At 38.4% G+C, this 22,279-nt stretch overlaps 1 protein-coding gene and 1 long non-coding RNA gene across 3 annotated transcripts in view; one reads left to right on the forward strand and one right to left on the reverse strand.

Moving 5' to 3' along the window:
- Positions 1-201: 201 nt before the first annotated feature.
- Positions 202-1,478, reverse strand: LOC114158902 (uncharacterized). Its single transcript, XR_003598495.1, has 2 exons — positions 1,326-1,478; positions 202-1,175 (listed from the first exon to the last, which is right to left on the reverse strand). It is a non-coding gene; the product is annotated as an uncharacterized LOC114158902 (long non-coding RNA).
- Positions 1,352-22,279, forward strand: part of LOC114158890 (cGMP-inhibited 3',5'-cyclic phosphodiesterase A-like) — a 93,178-nt gene continuing 72,250 nt past the window's right edge. For both annotated transcript variants that reach the window (XM_028040795.1, XM_028040803.1), the window contains exon 1: positions 1,352-2,300. In XM_028040795.1, the coding sequence (XP_027896596.1) occupies positions 1,377-2,300 (924 nt within the window). In that variant the 5' untranslated portion in view covers positions 1,352-1,376. The remainder of the gene's footprint in view (positions 2,301-22,279) is intronic.

Raw genomic sequence — 22,279 nt, forward strand, 5'->3', positions numbered from 1 at the left:
CGTAGATCTTAAAAGAATGGGATATTGTTTCATGACCAAACCTGCTTTAAACTTCTTCACGACTTATCGTTGGCCTCCATGATGATGTTTGTTCACTGATGTTCTCTAACAAGATCAGTTGTATTTATTGCACACCAGTGGACTCCGTTTACTAACGAGGAAACGTTGGAAGGCAATAGATTGTACTACACACCTTTCAGATTATTTTCTATATTTGAAAACCATCACTTTTCCTTTTGATTCACATTATGCGCTACTTTGTTTTACTGTATCTCATAAAATTTCCATGAAATGCACTTAATTTTGCGGATTAATGTTACGAAATGCTCAAAACTTAAACGGATCTGAGTCATTTTTTGCAAGGCACTGGTTGTAGATGGAAAATTTACCTTGGCAACCTTGCAACAATATTACACCAAGGCCACAAATCAAAATGTGCCCACCAAGATGTCACATGGCCTGAAATGTGGCTGCTCCAGTACATTATGATTTTCAAGAAGACTTTGCAATAAAAAAAAAGTCATATATGTTTTACACAGATTTCTTTGTACTAAATAAATATTAGCACATATAATCTCATAGCCCACAAAAAGAAAACATAAAGTATCCTAAAACGAAGAAGAAGAAAAAAAACAACTAAACCTCAGTCATTTGCAGAAATACTCCTGCTGGGCTGGCGCAGGGGGATTTGGTGGGTTTCACCGCTGCTCCCTGTGTAAAAAGTTGGAACTCGGGGGTGTGAATAAGCTGACACTCGCGGCTGCTTGGAGAGCTGGTGACAAAACGCTCCGGATTTGTTCGAGAAAACGCCGAGCGGACACTCGCTCTTCGCAGCTTAAATCCGCCAAAGGAGTTTATCCTCGGAAGTGCACCGGAGGGACTGTTTCGTTTCATTTCAGTAGGAGGACAAACAGATCATTTATGGTCCGGATGGTCGCCGAACGGGGTTGATGTTTTTTTTTTTTTTTTTTGTTTTTTTTCCCTTTTCCGAGGTTCTGCTGCTGTTTCCTGGATTCTGAAAGCAGAGAGAATGACAGAAAATGTGAAAGAAAGCGCGCCACAGAGGGCCGAGCTGGACGTGCGTGCAGAGAGGAGCAATGCCCTAAATCTGTAGCACAGCTTCTGAGCTCTTCTGTCACCCAGGCTCCTTTTTAATGCAGCTCTGCGTCCCGCACCTGGAAAACAAAGAGAAGACAAAACAGATCCATGCGTAAAAGGAGAGGCGTGTGCGCGTTTTCGTCCTATGCGTTTCCCAACATTTTGCACCGAACATTATGAATGTTTTTCCACATTTAACTCAAGCCCTGGCCTCCCCCTGACCACACCTGTATAGATGCTTTATAGACTTCCTCATACTTCATATCGGGCCATGAGTGATGGCGATGTCTGCAGAGGCTTGCAGTACCACCGGTACGCAGAGCAACACTCGTAAGAAAGGCTTCGGCGCACCGGATCGCAATGGGTATGTGAAAACACGCGTCACCCCGCGGTGCAGAGACCCGGACTGTGAAGCGTGGCTCAGGCTGATGTTTAACAAACTCTGGAGTTCCCAGAGGGTCCGGAGGGCTGCGTGCGTTGGCTCGCTCTCCGTCTTCCTCGCCGCTCTGGTCAAATGCGCAGGCTGGACAGCTGAGGCCAGCAGCAGCAGCAGCGCTGACAACACACTCTCGCCCTCACCGTCCCCCCTCCACTTTGTTTCAGACTGCGCAGCCGAGCTGTTGCAAACTTGCTGGAGTGCGCTGTCGTTGCTGTTTGCGCTCGTATGTGCCTTCTTATGGGTCGGCGTGTACTTGATCCACTGCGGGGTGCTGATCGAGACCCTCCTCTCCCTCCTGACCTTGTGTCACCTGGGCGAAGTGGCGGCGTGGGCTCTACTGGACGGGACAGATGAGCAGCTGTTCTTGTCCGCCACAGCGGCCGGGGTTGTGCTCCTTTGCGCGGTCGCGGGAGTACTCATGGTAGTTCGGTTGAACCAGGGCACATCGGTGATCGTTCTCATCAGCGTGGCCAGGACTATCTCGCTCCTCTCGCTGCACAAAGTGCGAGCCGCCTGGAGACCGTACGTGGCGTACCTGGTCGGAGTGCTGGGCATCCTGCTGGCGAGGTATGCTGACAGGCTCCTGCCTAAACAAGGGACACACAAGGAGGGCTGCAACCCCGTGACTGGAGCCAGGGAAGAGATTCCTGTATTTAAAAGGCGCAGGAGGTCCAGTTCAGTTATAGCCTCAGACATGGCACACAGTCAGTCCAACAGTAAGACACACCGACGGACCTCTCTGCCATGCATCCAGAGGGACCAGGTAGGACGCTTCTGTCCCATTCAGCTTTTCTCTTTCTGCTTTGGTTTTTGTGTTCATCCCCTCGAGTTTGGGGTTTGTGTTTTTTTTTTCTTTAAAGTTCTTACTTTTAATCACGTTTTTTATTTATTCTATTTTAAGGGTATTTTGTGAATTTTGAGCAGTAAATAAAAAAAACCCTCCCCTAAGCTTTAATACAATTATTACTATGAATCTGATTTTTCTTTTTAGCATTGTAATGTATCCCGAGGTGCTTTGGAGAGATTGAATGCTTGTATATTTTATTAGGTAAAGAAATATTAGAAAAACAGCACTTTATTATGCTGAATTTACAATGTTGATTACAACATTCCCATATTTTCACCTCTCCTCTTTTTCTTTTCCATCACCAGTATGTTTGTTTTCCATCAAGCACTCTTCCTGAGCTTACCACCAAATATTGCGTACTAGCAGTCCTTTGTGACTGGAACTTTGCATGGCCTGATATTTCAATTATAATTGTGATTCGATATCTTGTGCAGCTCTAACAAGAAACTCTTTTAAGTCACTTTCTGATATTTCCAATCCAAAGAAGAAGTAGAAGCACTTCAACGCTAGTCTATTTTGCACACTTTTCCTTACAAATGCCCAGATTTTGAGAAACAATTTTTCATATCTGCTTTTAATAACATTTTCTAAAGCAGCCTGTTTGAAATTATTATAAAGAAGTAGAGTTACGCTGATCAGACCTATTTTTTGACTATTACTGATTTCCGGTTTTCCTCGAGGTTTGACTTTCTGATAAGAGCTGCAGACACTTTGATAAGAAGATTTGTGCATCTTTTGCATCAAAACATAATTGCCTAACCTTTATGTTCATTTTTTAAACTAAAAAAAAAAATCCCATTAAAGTACCCTATTGTTTGATGTGCATAGTTTTAATTTAGATGAAAACAGTTTCTTTTGTTCAATAGTTGATCTACCGATCAACATTCAGAGCCAATCAATAGATGTCCGATTTGAATCTGTTTGGTGTATCTCTATAGAAAAAAAAGTTGTCAAGCTTTACTGAAACTAAATAAAATATATTTTTTTCTATCTAAATTGACTCACCCAGTTAATCATTTTATTGGAAATGAATAGTTTTCTCAACTAACTGTGCCTCTGATAAACAAAGCTGAGTATACAGTGTCATAATATCCTTACATCCACAGCTTTTTATCTTACTGTCGTTCTGCCTTCTTCACATCAGTCCTCACGGCTCACTGTCCTTAAATACTGCGGGGATATTGTAGCTCTGGCTTTTAAATCTCCTCTGACACTGCTGCACATAGATACATGGAAGCAGTTGTCTGTGATGATGCAGCAGAGAAGATTCCTCAAAGCAAAACTTGCAATCAGTGAGTATGACGATGAATCTGTGAATGGCAAACAAGCATTCTGATTGATCATCGCTCACGCTGTGATCTGGAGAGTGTGTTAGTGTCAGGAGATACGAGAGGCTGCATGTTAGTCCGTCCGGTTGGAGGATGCGCTCACCTCCCAGGGCTCGCTTGGCGTTTCCAGGGTTCCTGTTTGTTTTCTCTAGAAGAAAAAGAAAAAAAATGCAGTGTGAAAATACAAATATAGTAACATTTAAAAGCTCAGACTTTTATGTATTTTTTTCCTTTATATGTGTGAAGTTAACATTGCAGCTGAGGACCATTAAAATGTCCACTTTGATTAATTTCCTATGCTGTTGTTTTGCTGGAGTTGTGTACTAAAGATGCTGTTTTCTTTTGTTGTTTTTGAATGAGGATCCAGCTGGAAGTATGACTGGAAATGGTGTGTGTCTGAACTCATGTTAACGGCAGGTTATCCCCTCCCCCAAGAGCAATCCAGGAAAAGGATGTTGTGTTCAGAGTTTAAACAATATTACGATTTATGCTTACTAAAAAGTTATTTTAATATTTCCTGTGTTATTTCAAGGTTTAAACAGTTACAATTTAAAAACTCTAGTAAGTCCCAATACGCTGTTTCTATGTTTTAAATCCATAAGGTGAGAAAGTCTGAGAAAGTAACCAGAATTTTCTATGGCTACATAGAGTAAGACAGCGCCTCCCTTCCTCAACTCATTGCTGCGCACTGCCATTCAGCTGCATTTACCTCAGGTTATACGGGGTCCAAAGCAGAATCTGATTTGGGATCCACAAGTCAGCGAGTTTTCACCACAGCATCACTAATATCTCTCATATTTGACCGTAGTTTGATCATTTTTGCTTTATGCATTTTGAATAATGTTTGATCACTTAGCCAGCTAACCATGAATCGCTTAAATTTAGGTTGCAATGAAATGTGATCAACCCTTTTTCATAACACTGAGAATAAAAGGGTTTCATATGACGGTGCATTAGAAGTAGTTCTGGACAAAAACAACAATTTTTTTTTTTGTTAATTTGGGATACATTTGAAGGCTGATGATAAAGTCAAAATTATTTATGGGAAATAATAAAAAAAATACTGTAATCACTATATTTTATCCAATACTTAGCTATCACTGGTCTTAGCACTTGTGCTGGTTTAGTGTACTGTAAGCTACACATGCCTTCTATGTCTTTTTTCTTGAAAACATATTTAGTTTTTTGGCATTTTAACTCAAGTCTCTATCTCAGTATTTTGACTTTAATCTTAATTTAGTTTTTCAACTTTAATCTAAACATTTTGACATGATTTCTCATCCTTTATAGATTTTTTTAAACATGCTAAAAATACTCACTGCTTTCTTTAAAAATTTTAAGTGACCCTAATACTCTGTCCCATTTGAAGTAGATGACATCTGTAAATAAATTGTGTATTTTGGGTGTCTGAGTCACTTATGGTCTGGCAATTGTGTTTGATATACAGCATTTTAATATACAGCTTTCAAATGACTAAACTGCGGCATTGGGATCAAATTATGACTGTTAACACATCTATCAAACCATTAAGTGTCATTTTGGATGTTGCCAGTTGAAAGTCATCATAAATCTAAAGTGAACGTAGATGTTAAAATAAAAAAAAAAAAGTAAAAATCCTAATATTATTTTGATTGTGCTTTCCAGAATTATTCTAAAGGGTTTATTATTAAAATTAGCTGTCACTTGGCAAACTTCATTACATTTTGAGGTTTTGAAATAAATCTTCTTTTGGAAAAATTAGGGTCTGTTGAAAGCCTCTGTTGGCTTGGGGCACTCTTGTTGAAGTAGCAATGTTTTAAAAGAACATCTTGTGTTACTCCAAAAAGAGCACAATTGGAAAAAGGTTTATTATTATAGGTATTCTTTATTTTAAGACTGTGTTTAAAAATCTAAATTACCATGTATTAGAGGGAAATACATCAATAATACAACTGTAATCATGAATAAGTTACATGATGTTAGCAACCATATAGAAAATAATGTTCTTATTTGCTTGAAAAGCAGTGAGATCTTGTGTAAATACCATGATAGCGTAAAAGCGTGGTATTTTTACTCCACGTTGTCATACCATGAAAATCTGATGTGGGCCCATGCCTTCTGAACTCTTAACATAAACATATTCTCACTATTAAAACAATGCCAAATACGTCAGACGTGGAAAAGGAAAAATTCCCACATTTCATGGCCTCAGACTTGGACACAGCCCTAAAATCATCACCTAGAGTTGCAGTTCACTCAGTAACACAATTCCTGCCATATTTGACTTTTGTGTCTTCAGCTTTCCCTCAGATAAAACTGAACTACTACCCAAGTAAAGCTAACAATACTTGGAGAGATTTCAGACCTTTCCGTCATCTCTGGATGCTCTCTTTGCAATGCTGCTTTGCTGGAAGTCTTTACTGAAAGATGATCCAAGTTTTAGCTTTTTGTTGTGGGACATTAACAGACAGCGTGAAACAGGGAGGAACATATTAGCGTTTCTACAACAAAGCCTGAGCCTGATCCACCATTCCCTTTTATCTGAGCGGCTGTCCAGCAATGGCCCCCATCTGTAATTGAGACACACATGGTGTACATATGCCGTCTTGACCGAGTCTTGTCTGTGTGGTCTAGAGAGAGTGTAAACAACCCCGTGCTGATCGACTCTATTCCTCACCTCGCTCGCTCTGGGTTCCCCTGAGTGGGGTATGGGTGAGTTAGGACAGGCTTTGTTTGGGGGGAACCCACGATGCAGCCTCCTCATGTTGACGAGAACAAAGAAGATGCCGGTCTAGGTAACGCTGCCTGCAGTTTTACAAAAAACCTGTACGATTTACCGTGCAACGGCTAAAAACATTTGAAAATATTCCAGAACTTGTTGCTTTACGGTCACCTGTCCTTCATTCAAGACTAAAAAAAGTTTTAAAGAGTAAGACAGAGCTGTGCTTTGTTGCAGATGTGGTGATATTAGGTCTTTAATAAACAGAATAATGCTGAAAGGAGGGTGAGATTGAACCTCAACATTAAGTTCGACCACAGAGGGAGGGTATGATTCAGGTGGATGTGGAAAATACAACAGATTGATAATTAGGTAAACATCAGCTTTAAGACTTTTAACCACTGTCTAAATGGGAACATAGGATTTTATAAAACTATCCTTGTCTTTGCTTCATCTTCGTCCTTTTTTATAAACATCCGTATCGCCATCAGTACAAAACATACAAAACAAAAACACACCGAAATATTGCCAGGCATCCATGTGGCAGTAGAGAAATACAGTAAAAAAAAGAGGCGTAGGCCATGTGGTTAAAGTTTTCTGTTGCTTTATCTAGTATGTTTGGGGTCAAGGAAGGGTCATGTTTGTGTATGTGAGATCATAATTTTCCAATAGCTGCATTTTTGTTATCTACACAAACATTTAGCAAATGAAGATGGAGTGTTGGATTTTTCTTGGAAATGCGAGCAAAACACATATTGAGTAAAAATAAAAAATAAAAAAACAGTAGAAAAAACTTGTTCTGGGGGCCCTGAAACCTCAAACCCCAAGCTATTGTCACTGTAAGCCAGTGCTAAAGTCCAGACCTCCCAATAGACACTAAAATCATAATGAAGATGTCCGTAAAAGGGAAAGTTCAAGACTTTTCCAAACCGGTTCCCTAAAACAGTCGTCAGTATTTACCGTCATACTTGCAGTAAATAACACTTTCCATCTTCTTTCAGTATAAACTGAATTTAGTTTGTTAACCTAATGGTTAGACTGAGACAGGTCAAAGATCATCTAAAAAATCCAATGTCAAAAAGAGTTTTGCAGTTCATGACAATAATATTAAGTGTATCTTTATAACACAGTTTGCATCTGATGGCTATTTATGTCGACGTTGATTATTATTTACCCTGAAAATGGAAAGATGAAGCATTGTCAACAATGTTTCAGTCTGAAGCTTCCTGAATATGAAACATTTGCCCTCTTCAATGTTACTGTCTGGTTTTAGAAATAAGGTGGTATAAAAAGCAACATTATTATAATGACTTCAACGAACGCTACTTTACTGGTGGAAATGCTTTCTTTTTCAAATAAAAAACTGCTGAGGTTGGAGGTTGTCAGGATAGCCTGTATGGGATAAATTTAGCTCCATATTTTCTTCCTGATTACTCATTTTTATTCAAAACACACAATTCAATGTGACCGGATGTTTATTAGCTTTACCAGTTTGGTCACATTTTCAGATAAAAACATTCTACTAAAAATCTCTGAAAATCTAAAAAGAAATGGATCCACCTAAAGCACAATATTTCTGCTCTTCACACCCTCTTTACTTTTAAATCAGACCAATATGTCCAAAAATAGCACTCGCTGATTCTGTTATGTTTGATTTTAACGGCTTTGTCACATCCTACTTTGTAAGTTGCTTTGGATACAAGCATCTGATGCATAAATCGAAACAGAAATACCTGCTCTGTTCTCAGTACGTTTCACACAGGGAGTTGTTGCTGCTCCTCCAACTTCCATTTTCTGTGCATATTGTCTATGAATAACCAAGGTGACAGCAATTTACAGGTTTGTAGCACAGCGTTTAAATAAACTGCTATGACATATTTTCAGATTTAAGTTGTTTTAAGACTTTGCTCTTGGCCCCTCTTGGACTATGATGAGGAGAGATAAGATGATCTCCACAAGGGAAATTCAGGCATTACAGTTGCACAAACACAAATAAATTACAAATAAAGTAACATAACAGCAAAATGAGCTTAAACCATGAATAGCTCGATACAAGAGACCGCTTACGTTCAGCCTCTGGAACCATCTGATCTGGTTTTATACGATATGGAGAGAATAATCTACTGCAAGTAAGATATTAACTGGTCATAACCTTTTAGCAGAACTCCACTTCAAATACTCTGAACTGTCTCTCTCACAAAATTTCTTCTTCATAAGAACATTTTAATCTGAAATTGCACAAAATCAAAACTCTGCCAATGCATTTTCTAAATTGCCACCTAAGTGTGGAAAATTTATACTTCATAAACTCATTCACACTCCTCGTGATTATATTTTGGCTGCCAGCATCCGTCAGCTCTCTAAAGAGGCACATTTTGCAAAGCTGCGGTCGTCATCCACATCACAAAAGTCATTACCAGCTGATCTGATAGCGGTTAGTGAAGGCTTGTGTGGGATAGTTCTTCTTCTCAGGTTAAAACAAAATGACAAGCCAGGCTCCTGAGTTGCAGCAGGGGGATATTAAAGTGGAGGATGAGGTGTGGAGCAGTGGTGTGGATCCCTTTTTGCAGTATGAAAGGAAATTTGATTCCCTTCTGCTGCAGACATCAGCGCTGTCGCAGAAATTTCTCCCCTCGCAGGCAGAGCAAAGCAGGCAACATACTGGGAGCTTTTCACAAAATCTATCTGAGCTGCAATGTTGGAGCAGAACTGATTAGGCAGCAAGTGGGAGTTAGCCGCTCGACGACATTAGTAGTAGAAACCCGCCTTCCCCCCCATTTACTCTCAAGAACTCCGCCCCTTTCCACAGCAATTGCTCTCTGTCCTCAGAGTGACACCAACACAAATATTATCCCAAATGGAGGAGGAAATTCTTTCTTAACTCGGATAACAGAGATATTCCTAAAAGCCATGGTAATGACTTCCTGTGCATAGAGATCCAAACACAATTCCTGACGCTGTTGTAAACGTTTCCTCGCAGTCTATTTTTGCTGCTCCGTCAGTAATTGAATTGTGTTTGGGTTGCAGGTTGTTGACAGCCTGTAGGGAAGTGATTTAGCAACAAACACCCTCATTCTGATTACTTGTTTGTATTCTAAACACACAACCTCATGGGATATGAAGCTTCATTTTTTCTTTTTTCTGTACCATTTCAACTTGTATCCGGTTTAGAAAAGCAAAAGAAGATACTAATGTAGCTTTCTGTATATCAGATATCTGGGTAATCAAATTCACACTTTAAATATCCATCCAAGCAATTAGCTCTGGTGTGCATATATGAGGAGGAGGCGAGCTCTGGATGAATTGGGGCAGGAATGAAAGTAGGTCATTCAAGGTTTTTGTTTAGCAGCCAAGCAAAACAGCATTCTAACTCACGACCACCTCAAAGTCATGCTATGATTGAGACATTTTTTGCAGCTTTTCTGCAGTGTTTTCTATGTCACAATAAATTTTTGTCAAATGAAGATGTCGCAGATCAAGAATGTCTAAGTGCGGCCAATGGTCCATTAATGGCCCTCTGCATCATTTGATCAAACCTGCCTGCAGGCACAAACAATTGATACAGAACAATGGCTTTTTTTATTTATAATTTTTTTGTTGATTTAATCTTTAACATTATTTATTTTTATTAACCATCCTGCTGTAGTCAAAATAGAAAAAAAGAGGAAAGAAACATTAGAAAATTGCCTGTTTTTCAGCACAATGATGTACAGATTTATGTTCTACAATAATCTGACTATATTGTTAATCTCCATACAGGCCTTGATGTTTAGTTTATTAATGAGCATTAATAAAATAAAATAAGAAAAGGCATTAGAATCTATTTTTTAAGCATTAAAATATAATTATTTTTTTGCGGCCCAGAAGTCCTTCCGACTTGGTGCTCATGGAAAAGAAATTGACGCCACTGTCTTTGTTAATTTAAAAGTATAGGTAAGCCCAAAATATTTCCTGCCCTTGACAATAAAATATGTAAAATTATTATCATTGAACTAGAAGGTTTGTTTCTGATAGAAAAGAAAACCACAATTAAAAGCAGTATAATTTTTTATTTTATTTTAAAGATCTGTTTTTATGGACATTTTTTTACTTTGAGTCAGAAATAATTTGACAGAAAAGGTTTTAAATACTCGTTTGGTAAATATTTTTTCAAATAACCGACTAGACAAGTTTAGTCTGAGGAGAAGCGATGCCCTCTAAGCCTCTTATGCTTCACTGAGCAGGGAATGAATGATTAACAGGTGTTAACTATATCAGCACGGATACACTTTCAGTTTTTCTCTGAATAAATACCTTGTTGTATTAACAGAGCTAACACAATACGAAAAATCAATAATTTTTCAAATGAAGTAAACCTTATACCCTTAGTATTAAAAGTAGATTTTAGGAGGCTATAAGGAGGGGCAAATCAAATTATGTAACATCTAGTAAAAACAAAGCAAAAAACTTACTACAGGAGACCTAACTTACAGGTTAGTCTGTTATACAACTCAACATGTTTTTTCTGTAGTGAAAACACACTTGACACATAGTACACTGCTCAAAAAAATAAAGGGAACACTTAAACAACACAATATAACTCCAAGTAAATCAAACTTCTGTGAAATCAAACTGTCCACTTAGGAAGCAACACTGATTGACAATCAATTTCACCTGCTATTGTGCAAATGGAACTTTGTACAGAACAAAGTATTCAATGAGAATATTTCCTTCATTCAGATCTAGGATGTGTTATTTGAGTGTTCCCTTTATTTTTTTTATCAGTGTATTTAAAGGATTTAATATCAGAAATATTTTATTTACATTTTTGTTTAGACTTGGGGAGCTATAAGAAACCATAACTTTAACATTTTCACACAAGTCTTAGCAGATAAGTTAGCCAGACAGCTTACCTTCTGTTCTGTAAGTTGATTGATGTAGCTGAGTTTGCTATTTAGAGCTGCTCTAAATAGAGTTTACAGTGTTAAATTTCATATTCCATAAACCTTTGTCCCGCAGACAGATTATCACATTTCTTTACTAAAGACTTCATATTTCATAATGCTTTGTTTTGGTTTGTTCTTCATAATGGAGATCAAATAGTTGAAAACATGTATAAGTTATTATTAATGCTGCTACAAACAGACCCAGCTTTTAATAAAGCAGAATGAAGTCAGCATTAAATGGCTCACCAATCCGAGTCCAATACTTTTATTGTCTTTATCTGCAGAAAGAATAGTAGCCCATATTCTTCTGATCATCTAAGCTAAATGAACCAGAGGCCTGAGACTGAACTGAATATCCCGTTACACTCAAATTGCTACTTTGGGCATTGCTACTTTTTTATTTCCGACTGATTACCATGGAAATTGTGGAAGTCTTGCATGTGTTTGTGCATGTGTGCAAGCATTTGAGTTAATGTAAGGCAGCTTGATGGCTGCCAGCTGCTTCAGCCTGAGAGGTTGAATCTGCTCTGAGAAAAACGGAGGGGCCCTAAACCACAGACAAAACCTTACGCAGCTAAAACTGGTAGACAGGCGCAGGCCTCCAATCCCAGCACACATCATGCAAATTAACACCTCTGCTTCCCTGCTGCTAACTCAAATTTGAACAACCTGAAGCTTTATGCGTGTTGAGGTTTTGATTATATACTGAATTTTATTTTTGCTCAGGTTTTTTTATTTTTTTATCATAATAAACGGACTGTTTCAGCAGTGGGGTTGAAAACGGTTTTAGGCACAAACATGTGGGTTGGTAACGCACGCCGGTGACCATGTTCAAGCATGTTTATTCACATATCACAGCATGTGGCGACAGTGATAGACGTTTGTTCATCTTTGCTGTTGCCTGGCAGCCTCATCTCCGTCAGACTGCCCCAGGGCAACTGTGGCTACCATGTAGTAGCTTAGCATCATGAACGAATGAATGAATGGCTGAATGTAGTGTGAAATGTTTTGAAACCCTCTGGAGTTGATAAAGCGCTGTACAAGTACAGGCCATTTACCATTTACATACGTATGCAGTACGCAGTAAATCGGTTATCAAATGTCTCGTATTGTGTCCATGGTCACTTTATCTCCAGGCTTCTGTAGCCAAAAAATAATTTAAACTGAACCCACTCACAACATGAAGTAGGCTAAATATCCTAAAAGGCAGGACAAAGACTGAAAGCACAAGGAAATTCTCCCTTAAATGACAAAAGATATAATAATAAAGTGATTGTTTTGGAGTGGCTTAGTCAAAGTCTACACTTAAATCCAATTTTTATATTGTGTAATTTTATCTTAAGGGATTTAAATGCTCAAAAGCCCTTCAAATTGGATAATAAAACAAATTCCACAAAGACGAATGGGCCAAAATTCCTCCAAAGCAATGTTTACTACTGAAAACCTGTTATCACAAGTTGGCTCAGCCAGTTTTTAGATTTCTCATGGTGTGTGATGGTGAGGATGGATCCAAAATGCCAAACAGACATAAGCTGCTAATGAAACTGAATAATTTAATGAAACAAATGATAAAATGAGAACTTACCAACAACAAGGTGAACACAGGAAGAAATAACAGGAACAAACGGGACCAGGCACATGACATTAATGAAGAAACCAGTGTTGTGGAGAGTGAATGCTGGAACAATGGACGCAGCTGTGAGGCTGAAGGCTGGCTGAGGGAGAGCGAGAGTGACACAGGGGAGCAAGGAGGAGTAAACACAAACAGCTGAAAAAAAATCTCTAAGAAGATCTAACTAAAATAAGTAAAAATGAACTGAACTAAAGTAAAACAGAAACGAGGTTGATCTGATCAACACCAAGGCAAAACACAGATAGCAAATGAACAAAACTATAAACCCAGAAAAAACCCCAGAAACTACCCAAGATATTTGCCTACTGACATTTAGTTGGTAATTACTTTTTCACACAGGGTCAGGTTGGTTTAAGTAGCTTTTTCCTTTTTAAAATAAGATTCTAGTTTAGAAACAGCCTCTTGTATTTACTCTGGCTATCGTTGATATAAAAATTGGCTCGAATACCTGAAACATATAAGCATAACAAAAAAAGAAGAAGAACTTGTACAGGGATGAATACTTTCCCAATGCATTGTAGACATGGACACCAACAGTGTGGATACTAAATACTAAAACCCTCGGAACCACACAGTGTATTGATATTCAATTTCAAATCCATAGAAAGATATTTGCCTTTAAGTAGATATTATTCCAACATTTCCTTCCCACACATTGATGCAGTAGCTTACATGTTGCTACAGTAAACTGAGATGTTATCTAATCTCATGTTACAGTTTGCAAAGTCTTTGTCTACAATAATAAAAAATTACTTTCTTCAGGATGCTAAATGTGTAAAACTGGCAGTACGGAGAGCAGTCTTAGCTGTTTAATAATTTGCCCGTATTTATTTGAATAGATTAAATTTTCCTATGAAATTGTGATTATAAATATATAAATGTGACAAATGAAAAAAAGCAGTACTTACAAATTGATAAAAGTATTTTGGTGATTGATTTTTTTGTTTGTTTTTGTTGTTTTCACTGACGCGGATGTTTTTATCTCTTCAAATGATTGGCAGGTTGATACCTAAAATGAACTGAATGTTGCTCCCATGTTCCTTTCATTTCTATCCATCCTCTGAAGGGCCTTTTCAGTCACACCTCCGTTAACACAGTCATCCCTCACATAGGCCGGCATTCCTGCACTCGCCCCACTGCAATGAACTGGAATGTGCAGGTTGAGCAGAAGTTTGAAGGACAGGCCTGTGGGCCCGCTCACCAACCCTGAGCCCCCCTGGCACTCTATGACCTGAGCCAACACCACCATCCTGTGCTGTCACCAGGTGTGCAGCTGGTCTGTGCTGAATGAATGGACACTCTCACATCAGCCTGAGAAGCATCCACTGAAGTAACTGTGTATGCAAGTACAGGACAGGAAGCTGGAAGTCGAGAGGAAGGTAATCCTCCTGACTTACAGAGCGGTAAAATATAATGTGCTAAAAACAGATAGAAGCAAGCATTCTTAATTTCCACTCTCTGTGTTCAAAATCTGATCTCTGAGCCAACAACGGCTGCGGCTGCAACTCAATTGATAAACAGGAACATTTTGCACAATTTGAAGCCCTCTGACTGGCTTTGTCTAATAAATCCAGGCATAGTCTGGTATTAATTCCTCATGTAATTCAAGAGAGTGACACAGGTTGAGGGTTTCAGTGATAGATGAGAGCAGTTAGTCTTTCATCGCATATATTCAGGATAAGTACCTCTTTAAAATCTGCCCACAGAACTGTTCTATATTCAATCTACCAACAAATGTTAAATCAGTACCTAAATGTAGCCTTATACATATTTTATGTTCAGTTTGCACACATCACAGAAATGAAAATGTGCTTGATTTTATTTGCAATCAGCCTTGTCGTTGTTTTGCAAAGCAGACGTAATGTTAAAATACACTTTATAATGAGGCCTCTCTAAAACAGAAAGAGATTCACATACATTTCGTCTTGTTAACAGGAAACTGACTTTTTTCCTGTTTATAACCTATTGTTATTGACACAAATAACTGATCTCTTCAAACTTTCCAACCTCATCTTCGCAATTATTACCTGCAACTGAGACGTATGTCTTTGCTGTTTTTATATGTTTTTTATGCACCTTCCTTGGGCATAAAGTCATTATCACATGACTCATAAAAAACAACGCTTCTAAATCATGGCATCTTTCTGGCATATCTTTTTATCAGATTTATCTTGGTGGCATACCAGCATTCTGAAACAGGATGTATTTTGATTCAGCAGATCTAGACTTAAAATCCAGGTAAACGTTTTATGCTTTCTCAAATATATGCTGATTTAATGTTTAAAGCGTCTGTAAACGGCTTTATTTAGGAAATGCTCACTGGACTGGACTTGACTGGACTTTAATTGCCCAGACTGCATGACATTTCTGAGTGCTCATATGTTGTTGCTGCAGACTGGTAAACCCAGACAGTTTCCACCTGAACAGCACAAGCTCATACTTTCTGCTGTATTTAACCTGATTTATGGTGTGAAATCAGAAGTTTGCTCCCAACATTTAAAGATGGGAAATAAGCTGCTCTACTTACTATATTGTTTATGTGCCTAGTGTATGTACATTTAAAACAAAGTGTGATTTTGTGTAGAAAAGTGAAACTTTTAGCTGCATACATTCACTGTGGTTTACAATATAAAAGCATAAATACAACAAGGTCTTCTGGAGTTGCTTGGAGAAAAGGCAGCACTGACGTACACTTATGTGTATCAGAGTAATGATGCTGGTCAGAAACAGAGCAAAACTATATATGCTTGAAAGCTGTCAGGATTGTAGTTTTTTGAGTTACTGTTTTTGCCAGGTAGTTTTTAAGAATATGTTGAATCATAATAAGACTATTTAAAACCCTGGGTAGGGTGCATAAGCTCAATATGCAATATTGAGCTAATGAGCAATATTTCACCTGACTTCCTCCTCCTTGCTGGATAAATTTAGGCACAAGCCTTTTCCTAATGAACTCATAGTGGAGCTGAAGATTTTGCAAACATTTTGAATTTGAAGCATTTCTTGTGCCATAAAATTTATTCTTTTACCTTTATTCAGAGAGAAATGGTATGAATGCACAACAAAATCCATCGAACTTGTATGTTAGTCAGTTTACTCAGCAGACAGATTCAATCTCCAGCTCAGTGCTGTGATGCAGGGAAATGTGTTATTGTAACTTCTGCATGGTGAGCCCTTCCTTTCCCTCCTGCCCGCTGCCTCTCTGGCTCTCCACATCTGTGTCTGCAGCCAACAAGGCTTTTGCTGTTCCCTGCTCAATGCTATGTTTTACTCTCCAAATATGTAAGGGGGTGGGGGGATTCTGTCTGTACATCTGTCTGTCAGTCAACTCATTTCATCCCCTTGGAGTTGTGCAAGTCTCAAAATTTGGGTCAGGAGCTGCTTTTTCAGAGTCACTTTCAATTATTAAACATGCAATTTACATCCAAAGATCTGCGCTGAATTAGGTTGGCCGCATAGAGTTTCTATGGAATGTACATTTTCAGGGACAAATCATAAACATTTACAAGTGATGTAATGTTATGAAACTCGCTTTGAGCCACTTCAGTAGATAAAAAATAAACAGAAATTGTAGCTATTCATAATGTATAAAATGATAAAAGGCAAAGCTAAGTTTCACCACTTTTTTTTCCCATTTACAAATAAAAATTTGGAATGTGTCACAAGTTTTTATGTTCAAAGGTCTTTACTTTAATGGCCCAAAGTAATATCCAGAGCATCTAACTGGCTTTAGAAATAAATAGCCTCAATAAACAAGCAGCTTTATAAACACCAAGAAACATACCAAACAGATCAAGGATAAAGTTATTGTGAACTCTGTACATCTCACCTCACACGGTTGCAAAAAGGACGTTATTGTTAAAAAGATATTTTAATTACATTCATTTGCTAAGCAGGAGAATGTAATGAGTGGTGAAAAACTAACAAATCACTCAAGAAGCGAACCCCCTGCAGAAACATAATGGTGGCAAAACGTTATTTTGTCTTCAGTAGGGACACGTAAGCCAACCGGTCAGGTGTTAAAAGAAGTGACAGGGGGATTGCAGTTTACTGTCTTTCTGAACATATAAAAGCTTATTTTTGTGTCAGAATGGTCAACTAAGAGCACAAGATCCAATTCAAAATTCTGATATTTCACGATTGTGCACTACTACCATGTGTTGGTCACATTAATCCTAATAATAGACTTGAATTTTTAGGTCATATTGTGACAAGATGTAAAATAAAATAATCTTTTATGAATACTTCTGTAAGGCTCCCTATTATGTTTAGTTTCATTATGAATTTTCTACAACAAACATGAAAAAACCCCCAACAAAAAACAAAATCAGTTGTCAATGTGTGTTGTATCTCCTCACGTTGAAACACAAGGGCCCGGCATAAAATGCAGATTTAAAGTCAACTCACCAATATTGCCCTTCTTATCTAGTAGTAGCAAACCTGTAACCAGTAAAGACTTCTAGGGACAAAATAGGATTGTGTCACATTTGAATTAGTGGTCTGATGCAAAGCAAAGACAGCAGCAGCTCAGTCTGTGGGTTTGCACAGAGCAGGGCCTCTGAGTGACTCTCTGCTGCCCCGCCGTACCCGCCAATAACTTGTTGAAAATGCCATGCAAGTTTGCTTGTTTTTAAAGCACTGCACGTCTTACATGAGGTTTGCTCAAACAGGATAAGGAAATCCCTTACATGCATTTTGGGGATATTGGTGAATGCTGCAAGTTGTAGGCTACGCTCCTTTGGTTCCCCAATCTCAGCTGCATTTTCTGAAGGAATGCACGGGCCGTGATTTCCTGCGGATCAACTCTATTTAACTGTTAATCTGAAAAGGGCTTAAAAAAGGGAGGGAGGCATTATGTAATTTCCAGACACATAGTGGCCTTTTATTCCACAACCAACTTTCAGTTGTGAAAATGTTGTACATATCTAAAATAACTCTCTCTTTAAGAAGCTCCTACTTCTACCCACACTCCCCTTCAGCATGTCATCACAAAAATGCTTCTCCTTGATTCCGTTTACATCCGTTCCTAGAAACGTTGGACTGAGAAGTAGTTTGTGTAATAAGTTCAGTTCTACCAGGTGTTTGCTAATTGCAGGAAATTCAAGGATTCCTCAAACACGCATGAAAGAATCAAAGCAACACTCCGGGTATGTTTTTGATGAGGAAGTAACATTATAACATGATGTAAAGTTAAAAAAAGTTGGGTTTTTTTTTTAACACACCCATAAGAATTTTCATGCAATATGATGATGTTTCAGCTTCTTTTCCCATTTCACTGTTAACAGACTAAAGACTAAAGTTGAAGGCATTAGCCTGGTAAAACCCAACCTTTTGCACTACACTTCACTTCGTCCAGAAGGTCTGGGCTCTCGATTGTTGAAAAACGATTACGTCCTGGAGGCGTGGAGGGTGTTGAGGTTTTAAATTTTACCTCGTTGCTAATGTTTGCCCGTGACGTATATAATCCACCAGTTCAATGCTAAGAAGCTAACCTGTAAACAACCATCCTCCACTGTGAAGAGTGATGTACCGATCCAAACAAGGCGGGTTGTTGATGTCAATTCGATATTTGGAAGTGTGACAAACAAAACTGAACGACTTTGCTAAAACTACAGGCAGACTACAATTCTAAAACAGCGCGGAAACTCGACATCATCGTTCACAACTTCTTATGTTCGCTGATTGGTCCGGTCAAAAATCAATCAGAGACTATCCGAGTGAAGGGAAGAAAACCCAGACTGCAATAGAAGTGAGAATTTGTTTTCGAACGGCATTGCGCAGGAAGGCAATGGCCAGGCTAGCATCCAATAAAATGTGACCCTCACAGACAGGACGAAAAGCCTTGTTTCAATATGTACTTGCAGTATTTTGTCTATTACTGATCTTTAACAGGTAAAAAATGTGGTCTACAGCAGACGGGTAGGAGTTTTTTTTATGGTTATGTCTAGAGCTTCCTCAGAATTCCAGACTTTCTCCATCCACAATTTTCCATTAGACTCTGTTTCATTCGTACTGTCTCTGGTCAGTGTGTGTAACTTGCCAAAATATCTTTCGTTAAATCAAATGTATTTGTTTCTTAATCTTTTCCTTTGGAAAAAATTCCGAGTCAGGTGCTCAAAATCGGCCTAAAGTAGAGCCACTAATTTTGTTATTGTTTGTTTTTTTTGACATCTTGGTGCTAAAAAATGTCATATTTCCACCTATTTTCTTACATGAATAGTCAAACCCTACAACTCTTTTTTCTTTGTGTCAGGATCAGATCTAGTTCACTATTAACTACCAGAAGTTCGCATTCGCCTGGAAACTCACCAGGACTTCAGGGAAAGGATTTCCATTGTAGGCATGTGGCGGTTTTTGGCAGAGCTCCACAAACCGAAGAGGCAGAAGGACTTTTGACGTCATCAGGAAACGTGACCCACTTCTCAGGAGGAGAGAAGCCTTGGGCTGGTTGAGCAGATGTTGCACAGATGAGCCACCACACACACGCGCGCACACGCCTACTTTGTATGCACACTCAGTTTTGCCTTTTATTTTCCATTAAAATGTCCGAAGAAAATGAATTAACAGCGTAGAAACGCTTAGAAAGGTCTCATTTGGGTTTGCGGTTGCATGCATCAATACATTTGTTTTTTTTTCGACAATAGATCACATGACTACATACAGGCGTTGCTTATAACCACAGTATGAAGCCACTTAGAGCTATTCCCTGAATCTGCAGTCCTTCTCAGATTTTGGAGAGCTTTAGCATAAATTAACTCATAGTTTTGGTTTTCTAGCCTGTATCTTAACTGTTTTTTTGGTTTCAACCAGCGTGAGGCAGCTGCTACGAGTGAAAAAACGATTTTATAACACCACAGTAGGCTACATGAATATCATCAAACAGGGAAACAAGTTAGAAAACAAATTAGAGGCTAGGTGGTGCAGTCCTTGTAGAGAGCTAAATGGCACAGGAACACAATTAAAGAGAAAGGAAACTGAGGTGGTGGAAATTAACCCACCTGCAAATGTGTAGAGAAAGTTATATTTTCAAGAAAGTGTATTTGTGTAGGTACTTTAAACTATTCAACTTTTAGTGAATCAGATAGAAAGCACTGAAGGGACGCACAAGCACTTGTTGAAGTGTCCAATTCAGCAGAAATATTAGAAGAACAAAAAAAAATTGAATAAATCTTATGAGAATGTGCAGTACAAACATGCTGAATAGCAGAAATACAGGTGATAGTCTAATAGCACGGCATGACGATTCAAATTCATTTATGTAGCACCATTCATACAGCAGACTACCCAAAGTGCTTTGCGGGGCATCAGTATTACCTCTGTAATATTGGTACAGTTGGAAGTGAACACACATCTCTAGAAATTTAACTGTAAGAAGATATTTACTTCAACTAAGAGCTACAGTATAGCAGGAACTTCAGATAAGTCCAAACTGTGATAGAAATAAACTGCGATTATAAAAAAGCATTAAAAAGTTTAATTATTTGTTGTGTAACCATTTCAAAGTTTGAATGAAGTTTCTAGCTGAATCTAAAGCGAAGCAGCTGGATATTAAAGGACACAAACTGATTGGATGATGGAATTATTGCATTTATTTCAATGGAAAAGTGAAAGACATGAATACCATCATCCATAATACATCTGATGAATTAAATAAAGATCTAAAAGTTGTGAGGTGTGAATAGCATTCGCACAAATATTTTTTAACATTTTAAACTGCATAAATGTATATATTTTTAATCATTGCTAAGTAAGTTCTCAGCTTTCTAAAAATGTCTATTGTCTATCTGCTACATTTAGTGTCTCACTATGGAAAAAACAAAATTACATAACCCAAGTCAGATTTTTGTTAGCTGTGGCTTCACAAATCAACCCATTTTGTGGTTCAGTCTAAATGTGCTGAGTGGATGATAACTATCGAGCGCTGAGCATGCATCGCACCAGAAGTTGTGAAAGAGCGGGTTTCAAACTGAACGTCATCCAGGTTTTTTCTTACCAATTAGTTTTTATTTGATCCCTAAACTTGACCAGGCACTTTGCTGTTAGCGTTTAAAGAATTGCAGCCCTTGCATTTGAGCTCATTTGTTAGTTCTCCATCCTCCATCTAAACAACAAAAGCAACCAACAGAACTGGGATTTTGTTTTCTGTGACCAAAGATTTTTGTTTCTATTCATTGATCATTTGTAGCAAAATCCTATGAAGACAAAGCACATGAAAAGCAACATTCTTCTTTAAAAATCAAGGACTTTGCTTCTAACATCTTAATATTTATTGACTGGCATTTCAGCTGCTCTCTGCAGCTCTCTCTGCTTTGTTTAGAGCTTTCTGCAGATGTTAGAGGACTGTGCTAGTAAGTTACCACATAGACCAATAGATACATTCAACAGCCTAAACAACGCCTGTTAAACTGCAAACAGTGTAATTTAGGGAAGTAGTTTGTTAGGAATAACCCAGAGTTGTTATATAAACACATAATGCTGTCTGCCACAATATATTCATTTTAAATCCGTTTACATTAAAATAAAGGAATGCTGCAGACACATTACAGACAGTAGAGCAACAACAGGGAGCTAGAGTCTGATAAATATGAGATAATATTTTACAAAACTCTACAGTTGACAGCAGAATGACCTTACCAAGAATATATATGTTCTTACTATAGGTCACGTATTTCCCAGTTTTGATAGAAAGCTATATTACGTCTATAAAAGTGAAACATCATTACCATATCTCCAGTTTAGACCCATCGATGCATCACTGATTCCTTAATAAAACTGAAATTAGCTTGAGCTCAGCAGCTGAGCTCTCTGTCATTTTCCCTGTGAGGTGAGTGCTATCATTTTATGACGTTATTTGACCAGGTTATTTTTTTCTCATTGAGTTGAGCATTCAAATTCCAACGCAGGTTGGATGTTCCTCTGTAGCTTGTTCATGCCATTGCTGATTAGTACATTCCCTCAAAAGTCAACAAAGCGTAGAATTCGTGCCCTTCAAGAGGTATCTTGATTGCAACAACTGAGGTGTTTCTGTTTGTTGAGAGCTAAATAAACACCACATGCTCATTGCGTTTCCTGATACTTGATTCTACGCAGCTACAGGTACACATGCAGCACAGTCTTATGTAAAGGAGGCTGAGGCCTGTGATCCCTGCAAAGTGCAGTAATCACCTCTTCAGATCAACACAGGCAGAAGGTTAGGACAGCCTCTATAGCTAGTGTGCGGAAAGGACCAGTGAGCATGCTTTGAGTCAGTGTAAGATTTCCATCATTGCACTGCATGCTCCAGAAGACCCAGTCCAAACAACACAAACAGTGTC

Source organism: Xiphophorus couchianus, chromosome 2 (assembly GCF_001444195.1).
Source record: "Xiphophorus couchianus chromosome 2, X_couchianus-1.0, whole genome shotgun sequence".
Lineage (NCBI taxonomy): Eukaryota > Metazoa > Chordata > Actinopteri > Cyprinodontiformes > Poeciliidae > Xiphophorus > Xiphophorus couchianus.